The 14,169-nt window shown below is 45.3% G+C and overlaps 1 protein-coding gene across 1 annotated transcript in view; it reads right to left on the bottom strand.

The window, feature by feature from the left end:
- Positions 1 to 349: 349 nt before the first annotated feature.
- Positions 350 to 14,169, bottom strand: part of LOC115125968 (homeodomain-interacting protein kinase 1-like) — a 67,083-nt gene continuing 53,263 nt past the window's right edge. Inside the window, exons 12-15 of the mRNA XM_065021994.1 lie at positions 12,264 to 12,382; positions 11,496 to 11,639; positions 803 to 960; positions 350 to 503 (exon numbers count right to left, since the gene is read on the bottom strand). Of these exons, the coding sequence (XP_064878066.1) occupies positions 350 to 503; positions 803 to 960; positions 11,496 to 11,639; positions 12,264 to 12,382 (575 nt within the window). The remainder of the gene's footprint in view (positions 504 to 802; positions 961 to 11,495; positions 11,640 to 12,263; positions 12,383 to 14,169) is intronic.

The raw sequence follows: 14,169 nt of genomic DNA, 5'->3' as shown, positions 1-14,169 counted from the left end.
TGTAACTATATAGTTGATAAACTAGTTGGTAACTGTAACTAGTTGATAACTGTAACTATATAGTTGATAAACTAGTTGGTAACTGTAACTATATAGTTGATAAACTAGTTGGTAACTGTAACTATATAGTTGATAAACTAGTTGGTAACTGTAACTATATAGTTGATACTAGTTGATAACTGTAACTATATAGTTGATACTAGTTGATAACTGTAACTAGTTGTTGATACTAGTTGATAACTATAACTAGTTGATAACTGTAACTATATAGTTGATAAACTAGTTGATACTAGTTGATAACTGCAACTAGCTGTTGTAACACGATCTATCCATAGCCTTTCTCTTCCAGTCAGTTGTACCTGGTGGTTCTGTTGTTGCCGCGGCGACCCTTGGCCCTCTTCCCAGCTCCGCTCCTCTCCTGCTGTGACCTCTGGGTGGCCTGACCCCGGCTAGGGTCAGAGGTCGATTGACTCTGCTGCAGTACTCCCCTGTACTGAGACCCCCTACACACACCACACACATCTGAGTAACCCTGCTTTTCTTCAGACATGCGTTTCAAATACTGTTTCTGTGCCTGTGAGCTTGCCTGGCTTAAATCAACCAATAGAAAGGTCCCAAAACCGCAACCCCCCATCTGGCAATCCAGGCAGACAAGTAAACGCTCAAAGTTTTTAAACATTTTTGTTTCTCTTTTTTTGGGATAGTTACACCCTGACATGATCTGGGTGTATCTGCCTTCTGTTCTCTTATATAAAGAGGTCTATTGTGACAGACATCTATGTAACCATGGTGATAACCATACCTCCAGCTGTTTGTGTGCTGGGCTGTGTCCGGATGGAGCGTCTCTACGGGAGACTCCGCGACAACCGTCTGGTGGGCGGAGCCGTGGATGGCCACGCCAGGAACCGGCTGCCATGACGACGGGATGAGGATCTGCTGGGTGCCGGCGGGCCAAGCCTGCTACAGAGAGAGAGAGAGAAAAAAGAAAAAACACACACACATAGAAACCAGTTAGCATTCATTCCAGTGTTTATCTGTAATATCACATGAAAGCAGTGCCAACCCTGGACAGAATGTCATTGTCCAGAAGAGCCAATCACTACTCGTATTTGTAAGTATTGACATGTTGAACAGATCTGTCTGTTTAAACTATTGGCACACAGCTCAGACACCCATCCATACCCCACAAGACATGTCACCAGAGGTCTGTTTAAACTAGTAGCACACAGCTCAGACACCCATCCATACCCCACAAGACATGTCACCAGAGGTCTGTTTAAACTAGTAGCACACAGCTCAGACACCCATCCATACCCCACAAGACATGTCACCAGAGGTCTGTTTAAACTAGTAGCACACAGCTCAGACACCCATCCATACCCCACAAGACATGCCACCAGAGGTCTGTTTAAACTATTGGCACACAGCTCAGACACCCATCCATACCCCACAAGACATGCCACCAGAGGTCTGTTTAAACTAGTAGCACACAGCTCAGACACCCATCCATACCCCACAAGACATGTCACCAGAGGTCTGTTTAAACTAGTAGCACACAGCTCAGACACCCATCCATACCCCACAAGACATGCCACCAGAGGTCTGTTTAAACTATTGGCACACAGCTCAGACACCCATCCATACCCCACAAGACATGTCACCAGAGGTCTGTTTAAACTAGTAGCACACAGCTCAGACACCCATCCATACCCCACAAGACATGCCACCAGAGGTCTGTTTAAACTATTGGCACACAGCTCAGACACCCATCCATACCCCACAAGACATGCCACCAGAGGTCTGTTTAAACTATTGGCACACAGCTCAGACACCCATCCATACCCCACAAGACATGCCACCAGAGGTCTGTTTAAACTATTGGCACACAGCTCAGACACCCATACATACCCCACAAGACATGCCACCAGAGGTCTGTTTAAACTAGTAGCACACAGCTCAGACACCCATCCATACCCCACAAGACATGCCACCAGAGGTCTGTTTAAACTAGTAGCACACAGCTCAGACACCCATACATACCCCACAAGACATGCCACCAGAGGTCTCTTCACAGTCCCCAAGTCCAGAACAGACTATGGGAGGTGCACAGTACTACATAGAGCCATGACTACATGGAACTCTATTCCACAGTACTACATAGAGCCATGACTACATGGAACTATATTCCACAGTACTACATAGAGCCATGACTACATGGAACTATATTCCACAGTACTACATAGAGCCATGACTACATGGAACTCTATTCCACAGTACTACATAGAGCCATGACTACATGGAACTCTATTCCACAGTACTACATAGAGACATGACTACATGGAACTCTATTCCACAGTACTACATAGAGCCATGACTACATGGAACTCTATTCCACAGTACTACATAGAGCCATGACTACATGGAACTCTATTCCACAGTACTACATAGAGCCATGACTACATGGAACTCTATTCCACAGTACTACATAGAGCCATGACTACATGGAACTCTATTCCACAGTACTACATAGAGCCATGACTACATGGAACTCTATTCCACGGTACTACATAGAGCCATGACTACGTGGAACTCTATTCCACTGTACTACATAGAGCCATGACTACGTGGAACTCTATTCCACGGTACTACATAGAGCCATGACTACGTGGAACTCTATTCCACGGTACTACATAGAGCCATGACTACGTGGAACTCTATTCCACGGTACTACATAGAGCCATGACTACATGGAACTCTATTCCACAGTACTACATAGAGCCATGACTACATGGAACTCTATTCCACAGTACTACATAGAGCCATGACTACATGGAACTCTATTCCACAGTACTACATAGAGCCATGACTACATGGAACTCTATTCCACAGTACTACATAGAGCCATGACTACATGGAACTCTATTCCACAGTACTACATAGAGCCATGACAACATGGAACTCTATTCCACAGTACTACATAGAGCCATGACTACATGGAACTCTATTCCACAGTACTACATAGAGCCATGACTACATGGAACTCTATTCCACAGTACTACATAGTGCCATGACTACATGGAACTCTATTCCACAGTACTACATAGAGCCATGACTACATGGAACTCTATTCCACAGTACTACATAGAGCCATGACTACATGGAACTCTATTCCACAGTACTACATAGAGCCATGACTACATGGAACTCTATTCCACAGTACTACATAGAGCCATGACTACATGGAACTCTATTCCACAGTACTACATAGAGCCATGACTACATGGAACTCTATTCCACAGTACTACATAGAGCCATGACTACATGGAACTCTATTCCACAGTACTACATAGAGCCATGACTACATGGAACTCTATTCCACAGTACTACATAGAGCCATGACTACATGGAACTCTATTCCACAGTACTACATAGAGCCATGACTACATGGAACTCTATTCCACAGTACTACATAGAGCCATGACTACATGGAACTCTATTCCACAGTACTACATAGAGCCATGACTACATGGAACTCTATTCCACAGTACTACATAGAGCCATGACTACATGGAACTCTATTCCACAGTACTACATAGAGCCATGACTACATGGAACTCTATTCCACAGTACTACATAGAGCCATGACTACATGGAACTCTATTCCACAGTACTACATAGAGCCATGACTACATGGAACTCTATTCCACAGTACTACATAGAGCCATGACTACATGGAACTCTATTCCACAGTACTACATAGAGCCGTGACTACATGGAACTCTATTCCACAGTACTACATAGAGCCGTGACTACATGGAACTCTATTCCACAGTACTACATAGAGCCGTGACTACATGGAACTCTATTCCACAGTACTACATAGAGCCGTGACTACATGGAACTCTATTCCACAGTACTACATAGAGACGTGACTACATGGAACTCTATTCCACAGTACTACATAGAGCCATGACTACATGGAACTCTATTCCACAGTACTACATAGAGACATGACTACATGGAACTCTATTCCACAGTACTACATAGAGCCATGACTACATGGAACTCTATTCCACAGTACTACATAGAGCCATGACTACATGGAACTCTATTCCACAGTACTACATAGAGCCATGACTACATGGAACTCTATTCCACAGTACTACATAGAGCCATGACTACATGGAACTCTATTCCACAGTACTACATAGAGCCATGACTACATGGAACTCTATTCCACAGTACTACATAGAGCCATGACTACATGGAACTCTATTCCACAGTACTACATAGAGCCATGACTACATGGAACTCTATTCCACAGTACTACATAGAGCCATGACTACATGGAACTCTATTCCACAGTACTACATAGAGCCATGACTACATGGAACTCTATTCCACAGTACTACATAGAGCCATGACTACATGGAACTCTATTCCACAGTACTACATAGAGCCGTGACTACATGGAACTCTATTCCACAGTACTACATAGAGACGTGACTACATGGAACTCTATTCCACAGTACTACATAGAGCCATGACTACATGGAACTCTATTCCACAGTACTACATAGAGCCATGACTACATGGAACTCTATTCCACAGTACTACATAGAGCCATGACTACATGGAACTCTATTCCACATCAAATAACTGATGCAGCAGGGGAATCAGATTATAATTTTTTTAAACCGATAAGAATACACCTTATGGAACAGTGGGGACTGTGGAGAGACAAACACACACAGGCACAGACACATAAGACACACATTCTACACACACATGGATGTTGTATTGTAGATATGTGGTAGTAGTGTAGTAGTATGTAGTATGTGGTAGTAGTGTAGTGGCCTGAGGAAACACACTTAAAGTGGTATGAAATGTAATGGCATATTTTTTTTATTGTATATACAGTGGGGCAAAAAAGTATTTAGTCAGCCACCAATTGTGCAAGTTCTCCCACTTAAAAAGATGAGAGAGGCCTGTAATTGTCATCATAGGTACACTTCAACTATGACAGACAAAATGAGAAAAGAAATATCCAGAAAATCACATTGTAGGATTTTTAATTAATTTATTTGCAAATTATGGTGGAAAATAAGTGACTAAATACTTTTTTGCCCCATTGTAACTGCCTTGGCAGGAACTAATGGGCAGCTGCTGCCTTGACAGGAACTAATGGGGATCCATAATAAACCCCAGGAAGAGTAGCTGCTGCCTTGGCAGGAACTAATGGGGATCCATAATAAACCCCAGGAAGAGTAGCTGCTGCCTTGGCAGGAACTAATGGGGATCCATAATAAACCCCAGGAAGAGTAGCTGCTGCCTTGGCAGGAACTAATGGGGATCCATAATAAATCCCAGGAAGAGCAGCTGCTGCCTTGACAGGAACTAATGGGGATCCATAATAAACCCCAGGAAGAGTAGCTGCTGCCTTGGCAGGAACTAATGGGGATCCATAATAAACCCCAGGAAGAGCAGCTGCTGCCTTGGCAGGAACTAATGGGGATCCATAATAAACCCCAGGAAGAGTAGCTGCTGCCTTGGCAGGAACTAATGGGGATCCATAATAAACCCCAGGAAGAGTAGCTGCTGCCTTGGCAGGAACTAATGGGGATCCATAATAAACCCCAGGAAGAGTAGCTGCTGCCTTGGCAGGAACTAATGGGGATCCATAATAAACCCCAGGAAGAGCAGCTGCTGCCTTGACAGGAACTAATGGGGATCCATAATAAACCCCAGGAAGAGTAGCTGCTGCCTTGGCAGGAACTAATGGGGATCCATAATAAACCCCAGGAAGAGTAGCTGCTGCCTCGGCAGGAACTAATGGGGATCCATAATAAACCCCAGGAAGAGCAGCTACTGCCTTGGCAGGAACTAATGGGGATCCATAATAAACCCCAGGAAGAGTAGCTGCTGCCTTGGCATGAACTAATGGGGATCCATAATAAACCCCAGGAAGAGTAGCTGCTGCCTTGGCATGAACTAATGGGGATCCATAGTAAACCCCAGGAAGAGTAGCTGCTGCCTTGACAGGAACTAATGGGGATCCATAATAAGTTCCAATACCAGACTCTCATGATTGCTAAATACTGCACAATTTAAACACCAATCCCCCTTGCCAAATACATGTGTAAATATTGGACTATAAACGGTGCCTTCCTGTATTATACCGATGCTCAAATGTTTATTCTGTTCTACTGAGACATTTACTTTATGTTGGTATTCTTATCTTTATTATTTATTATTATTGTTGTTGTTGCATCGTCCAGAAGGAACCTGTATGTGAGCATTTGGTTGGACGATGCATACCATGCCTATCCTGTACATACAACTAATAACACTTAAAACTTAGATTAGGCAGAGAGAGACAGAGACAGAGAGACAGAGAGAGATAGACGGAGAGAGAGACAGAGAGAGACAGAGAGATAGACGGAGAGAGAGAGGGAGACAGAGAGAAAGAGTGAGAGACGGAGAGAGAGTGAGAGACGGAGAGAGAGAGAGAGACGGAGAGAGAGAGACGGAGAGAGGGACGGAGAGAGAGAGAGAGACAGAGAGAAAGAGACGGAGAGAGAGAGAGACGGAGAGAGACGGAGAGAGAGACGGAGGGGAGAGAGATGGAGAGAGAGGGAGACGAGAGAGAGAGACGGAGAGAGAGAGACGGAGAGAGAGACTTGAGAGAGAGAGAGAGACGGAGAGAGAGAGACGGAGGAGAGAGATGGAGAGAGGGAGACGGAGAGAGAGAGAGGAGAGAGAGAGAGACGGAGAGAGAGAGAGAGACGGAGAGAGAGAGATGGAGAGAGAGATGGAGAGAGAGCGAGACGGAGAGAGAGAGAGAGAGAGAGAGAGAGAGACGGAGAGAGAGAGAGAGAGAGAGAGAGAGCGAGACGGAGAGAGAGAGAGACGGAGAGAGAGAGACTGAGGAGAGAGATGGAGAGAGAGGGAGACGAGAGAGAGAGACGGAGAGAGGGACGGAGAGAGAGACGGAGAGAGAGAGATGGAGAGAGAGAGAGAGCGAGACGAGAGAGAGAGAGACGGAGAGAGAGAGACTGACTGAGAGAGATGGAGAGAAAGAGACGGAGGAGAGAGACGGAGAGAGAGAGAGACGAGACGGAGAGAGAGATGGAGAGAGAGAGAGAGACGGAGAGAGAGAGACGGGGCTATATGGCTGCTGACTAGCTCTCTACATCACCGATGTCATGGGAGTCTGGGACCTGATAAACTGGACAACTACATCCAACAAGAAAGGAAGGAAGGAAGGACGGAGGAAACACTAACTAGAACAGTCTCATTGCGGTGCCAATACCGTTGAGCTGAAAGGAAAGGAGAAGAATGGGTCGAGCTGTTAAGGAAAGGTGTGTCTCAGCTGGTGTCTCCTTTAGGGAAAAGATATGAGAGGAAGTAGGGGCGAAGGAGGGCGAGGAGGGAGAGGGGAACAAGCAACCACAGGAAGCTTCAAATAAAGTGAAGTCAGGAATCATGCCTCCATGTCCTCAGAACAGCAGATCTACAGAAAGGAGGGGAAGAGTGTGTAGGCGCCTCCACACTGCAAGAGAAAGGAAATGACAGACTGAGAAAAAGGAAACGGGGGACAGAGATAATCAGAGTAGAGACGGAGAACAAGGTAAGAGACAGAGATAATCAGAGTAGAGACGGAGAACGAGGTAAGAGACAGAGATAATCAGAGTAGAGACGGAGAACGAGGTAAGAGAGAGAGAGATAATCAGAGTAGAGACGGAGAACGAGGTAAGAGCCAGAGATAATCAGAGTAGAGACGGAGAACCAGGTAAGAGAGAGAGATAATCAGAGTAGAGACGGAGAACGAGGTAAGAGACAGAGATAATCAGAGTAGAAACGGAGAACGAGGTAAGAGACAGAGATAATCAGAGTAGAGACGGAGAACGAGGTAAGAGACAGAGATAATCAGAGTAGAGACGGAGAACAAGGTAAGAGACAGAGATAATCAGAGTAGAGACGGAGAACGAGGTAAGAGACAGAGATAATCAGAGTAGAGACGGAGAACGAGGTAAGAGAGAGAGAGATAATCAGAGTAGAGACGGAGAACGAGGTAAGAGCCAGAGATAATCAGAGTAGAGACGGAGAACCAGGTAAGAGAGAGAGATAATCAGAGTAGAGACGGAGAACGAGGTAAGAGACAGAGATAATCAGAGTAGAAACGGAGAACGAGGTAAGAGACAGAGATAATCAGAGTAGAGACGGAGAACGAGGTAAGAGACAGAGATAATCAGAGTAGAGACGGAGAATGAGGTAAGAGACAGAGATAATCAGAGTAGAGACGGAGAACGAGGCAAGAGACAGAGATAATCAGAGTAGTGACGGAGAACGAGGTAAGAGACAGAGATAATCAGAGTAGAGACAGAGAACGAGGTAAGAGACAGAGATAATCAGAGTAGAAACGGAGAACGAGGTAAGAAACAGAGATAATCAGAGCAGAGACGGAGAACGAGGTAAGAGACAGAGATAATCAGAGTAGAGACGGAGAACGAGGTAAGAGAGAGAGAGATAATCAGAGTAGAGACGGAGAACGAGGTAAGAGACAGAGATAATCAGAGTAGAGACTGAGAACGAGGTAAGAGACAGAGATAATCAGAGTAGAGACGGAGAACGAGGTAAGAGACAGAGATAATCAGAGTAGAGACGGAGAACCAGGTAAGAGAGAGAGATAATCAGAGTAGAAACGGAGAACGAGGTAAGAAACAGAGATAATCAGAGTAGAGACGGAGAACGGGGTAAGAGACAGAGATAATCAGAGTAGAGACGGAGAACGAGGTAAGAGAGAGAGAGATAATCAGAGTAGAGACGGAGAACGAGGTAAGAGCCAGAGATAATCAGAGTAGAGACGGAAAACCAGGTAAAGAGAGAGATAATCAGAGTAAGAGAGAGAGTAGAGACGGAGAACGAGGTAAGAGACAGAGATAATCAGAGTAGAAACAGAGAACGAGGTAAGAGACAGAGATAATCAGAGTAGAGACGGAGAACGAGGTAAGAGACAGAGATAATCAGAGTAGAGACGGAGAACGATGTAAGAGACAGAGATAATCAGAGTAGAGACGGAGAACGAGGTAAGAAACAGAGATAATCAGAGTAGAGACGGAGAACGAGGTAAGAGACAGAGATAATCAGAGTAGAGACGGAGAACGAGGTAAGAAACAGAGATAATCAGAGTAGAGACGGAGAACGAGGTAAGAGACAGAGATAATCAGAGTAGAGACAGAGACAGAGATAATCAGAGTAGAGACGGAGAACGAGGTAAGAGACAGAGATAATCAGAGTAGAGACGGAGAACGAGGTAAGAGAGAGAGAGATAATCAGAGTAGAGACGGAGAACCAGGTAAGAGAGAGAGATAATCAGAGTAGACGGAGAACGAGGTAAGAGACAGAGATAATCAGAGTAGAAACGGAGAACGAGGTAAGAGACAGAGATAATCAGAGTAGAGACGGAGAACGAGGTAAGAGACAGAGATAATCAGAGTAGAAACGGAGAACGAGGTAAGAGACAGAGATAATCAGAGTAGAGACGGAGAACGAGGTAAGAGACAGAGATAATCAGAGTAGAAACGGAGAACGAGGTAAGAGACAGAGATAATCAGAGTAGAGACGGAGAACGAGGTAAGAGACAGAGATAATCAGAGTAGAGACGGAGAATGAGGTAAGAGACAGAGATAATCAGAGTAGAGACGGAGAACGAGGCAAGAGACAGAGATAATCAGAGTAGTGACGGAGAACGAGGTAAGAGACAGAGATAATCAGAGTAGAGACAGAGAACGAGGTAAGAGACAGAGATAATCAGAGTAGAAACGGAGAACGAGGTAAGAAACAGAGATAATCAGAGGCAGAGATAATCAGAGTAGAGACGGAGAACGAGGTAAGAGAGAGACAGAGATAATCAGAGTAGAGACGGAGAACGAGGTAAGAGAGAGAGATAATCAGAGTAGAGACGGAGAACGAGGTAAGAGACAGAGATAATCAGAGTAGAGACGGAGAACGAGGTAAGAGACAGAGATAATCAGAGTAGAGACGGAGAACCAGGTAAGAGACAGAGATAATCAGAGTAGAGACGAGAACCAGGTAAGAGAGAGGTAAAGAAACGGAGAAGAGAAGAAACAGAGATAATAGAGACGGAGAACGGGGTAAGAGACAGAGATAATCAGAGTAGAGACGGAGAACGAGGTAAGAGAGAGAGAGATAATCAGAGTAGAGACGGAGAACGAGGTAAGAGCCAGAGATAATCAGAGTAGAGACGGAAAACCAGGTAAGAGAGAGAGATAATCAGAGTAGAGACGGAGAACGAGGTAAGAGACAGAGATAATCAGAGTAGAAACAGAGAACGAGGTAAGAGACAGAGATAATCAGAGTAGAGACGGAGAACGAGGTAAGAGACAGAGATAATCAGAGTAGAGACGGAGAACGATGTAAGAGACAGAGATAATCAGAGTAGAGACGGAGAACGAGGTAAGAAACAGAGATAATCAGAGTAGAGACGGAGAACGAGGTAAGAGACAGAGATAATCAGAGTAGAGACGGAGAACGAGGTAAGAAACAGAGATAATCAGAGTAGAGACGGAGAACGAGGTAAGAGACAGAGATAATCAGAGTAGAGACAGAGACAGAGATAATCAGAGTAGAGACGGAGAACGAGGTAAGAGACAGAGATAATCAGAGTAGAGACGGAGGTAAGAGATAATCAGAGTAGAGACGGAGAACCAGGTAAGAGAGAGATAATCAGAGAGACGGAGAACGAGGTAAGAGACAGAGATAATCAGAGTAGAAACGGAGAACCAGGTAAGAGACAGAGATAATCAGAGTAGAGACGGAGAACGAGGTAAGAGACAGAGATAATCAGAGTAGAAACGGAGAACGAGGTAAGAGACAGAGATAATCAGAGTAGAGACGGAGAACGAGGTAAGAGACAGAGATAATCAGAGTAGAAACGGAGAACGAGGTAAGAGACAGAGATAATCAGAGTAGAGACGGAGAACGAGGTAAGAGACAGAGATAATCAGAGTAGAAACGGAGAACGAGGTAAGAGACAGAGATAATCAGAGTAGAGACGGAGAACGATAATCAGGTAAGAGACAGAGATAATCAGAGTAGAGACGGAGAACGAGGTAAGAGACAGAGATAATCAGAGTAGAGACGGAGAACGAGGTAAGAGAGAGATAATCAGAGTAGAGACGGAGAACGAGGTAAGAAACAGAGATAATCAGAGTAGAGACGGAGAACGAGGTAAGAGACAGAGATAATCAGAGTAGGGACGGAGAACGAGGTAAGAGACAGAGATAATCAGAGTAGAGACGGAGAACGAGGTAAGAGACAGAGATAATCAGAGTAGAGACAGAGAACGAGGTAAGAGACAGAGATAATCAGAGTGGAGACTGAACATTATTGAAAGGGAGAGAATAAGAAGAGGATTGAACTGGGTGAGCGAGGAGAAGAGGGGAGAACGTGGAGGTGTGTGTGTGTTTTACCAGCACGGTGGCAGTGTGCTCCAGCAGAGTGGGGTGGCCAGCATCACAGCCCAGCCCCAGGGGAACAGAGTACTGGGGGGCTACGCCCGCTACCGTGGGGGGGGGGGGGTGGAGGGTGGCTACCATCAGGGGTGTGCAGGAGCCCTGGGAGGTGGAGGGGAGGGGGGATGGGTCAGGAAAGGGTGGAGGGTTAAATAAGTTGGCAGAGACTCTTTATCCTCGGGTTGGTGAACACTCGTTATTTTCGACCTGTGGAAGCAGGTGTTTCTGGACTGATTGAGATAAGATGTAGGTCAGACGATAAAACTGTCAAGGTCATGACGATGGTCCTTGGATGGGGAGAGGAGGAGATATGAGCCCAACTCCAACAACCTTTCAACCGGAATATGTTCTAGATTCTTCTGAGCTTCAAGACCTGGAGTTCTCACAGACACGCACACACACAGACAGATACACACAGACAGACAGACACACACAGATACACACACACACACACAGACACACACAGATACACACAGACAGACAGACACACACAGATACACACACACACAGACAGATACACACAGACAGACAGACACACACAGATATACACACACACACACAGATACACAGACAGACAGACACACACAGATACACACACACACACACAGACAGACACACAAGCAGACACAAACAGATACACATACACAGACAGACAGACAGACAGACAGACAGACAGACAGACAGACAGACAGACAGACAGACAGACAGACAGACAGACACATGTACCTGTGTGAGCATGGCAGGCTGCAGCTGCAGTGGCTGTGTTGATTGGTTCTGGTTCACTATGGGGGCTGAACTGTTCATCCTCACTGGGAAACTAGAGCTCTTATTGGATGACTGGAGACCTGCAGACAGAAGAACAGCCAATCAGTGACCACCATGACATCACAACAGTGTTGCTAAGTCCCAAGTAATTCAGACGGTCTGAAGTTTACATACACCTTAGCCAAATACAAAGTAGATGTCCTAACCGACTTGTGTCCTGCACAAAGTAGATGTCCTAACCGACTTGTGTCCTGCACAAAGTAGATGTCCTAACCGACTTGTGTCCTGCACAAAGCAGATGTCCTAACCGACTTGTGTCCTGCACAAAGTAGATGTCCTAACCGACTTGTGTCATGTACAAAGCAGATGTCCTAACTGACTTGTGTCCTGCACAAAGTAGATGTCCTAACTGACTTGTGTCATGTACAAAGCAGATGTCCTAACTGACTTGTGTCATGTACAAAGTAGATGTCCTAACCGACTTGTGTCCTGTACAAAGCAGATGTCCTAACTGACTTGCTAAAACTATACGTATATAGATGGGCTCCGATACAATACAGGAACGATACGTTTTAATTTGAAACAGTTCGGTGGGATTCGGTTTGATTAGAAAATGAATCAATGCGACTGGGTTCGATACGATTCGATGCACTAACATTTGATGCATAAACACATTTATTTTCCATTCTAAATGAAAATCTGCTGCTGATGGAACTCATGAGATGAATGTCTCTGAGATGAATGTCTCTGAGCTGAATGTCTCTGAGCTGAATGTCTCTGAGCGGAATGTCTCTGAGCTGAATGTCTCTGAGCTGAATGTCTCTGAGCTGAATGTCTCTGAGATGAATGTCTCTGAGCTGAATGTCTCTGAGATTAATGTCTCTGAGCTGAATGTCTCTGAGCGGAATGTCTCTGAGCTGAATGTCTCTGAGCTGAATGTCTCTGAGCGGAATGTCTCTGAGATGAATGTCTCTGAGCTGAATGTCTCTGAGCGGAATGTCTCTGAGCGGAATGTCTCTGAGCTGAATGTCTCTGAGCTGAATGTCTCTGAGCGGAATGTCTCTGAGATGAATGTCTCTGAGCTGAATGTCTCTGAGCTGAATGTCTCTGAGCGGAATGTCTCTGAGCGGAATGTCTCTGAGCTGAATGTCTCTGAGATGAATGTCTCTGAGCGGAATGTCTCTGAGCTGAATGTCTCTGAGCGGAATGTCTCTGAGATGAATGTCTCTGAGCTGAATGTCTCTGAGCTGAATGTCTCTGAGCGGAATGTCTCTGAGCTGAATGTCTCTGAGATGAATGTCTCTGAGATGAATGTCTCTGAGCTGAATGTCTCTGAGCGGAATGTCTCTGAGATGAATGTCTCCGAGCTGAATGTCTCTGAGATGAATGTCTCTGAGCTGAATGTCTCTGAGATGAATGTCTCTGAGCGGAATGTCTCTGAGCTGAATGTCTCTGAGATGAATGTCTCTGAGCTGAATGTCTCTGAGCGGAATGTCTCTGAGCTGAATGTCTCTGAGCTGAATGTCTCTGAGCGGAATGTCTCTGAGATGAATGTCTCTGAGCTGAATGTCTCTGAGCGGAATGTCTCTGAGCGGAATGTCTCTGAGCTGAATGTCTCTGAGCTGAATGTCTCTGAGCCGGAATGTCTCTGAGCTGAATGTCTCTGAGCTGAATGTCTCTGAGCTGAATGTCTCTGAGCTGAATGTCTCTGAGCGGAATGTCTCTGAGATGAATGTCTCTGAGCTGAATGTCTCTGAGCTGAATGTCTCTGAGCGGAATGTCTCTGAGCTGAATGTCTCTGAGATGAATGTCTCTGAGCTGAATGTCTCTGAGCTGAATGTCTCTGAGCGGAATGTCTCTGAGATGA

Source organism: Oncorhynchus nerka, linkage group LG2 (assembly GCF_034236695.1).
Source record: "Oncorhynchus nerka isolate Pitt River linkage group LG2, Oner_Uvic_2.0, whole genome shotgun sequence".
NCBI lineage: Eukaryota > Metazoa > Chordata > Actinopteri > Salmoniformes > Salmonidae > Oncorhynchus > Oncorhynchus nerka.
Note: the sequence above shows the minus strand (reverse complement) of the source record. Positions and strands in the feature narration are given on the sequence as shown.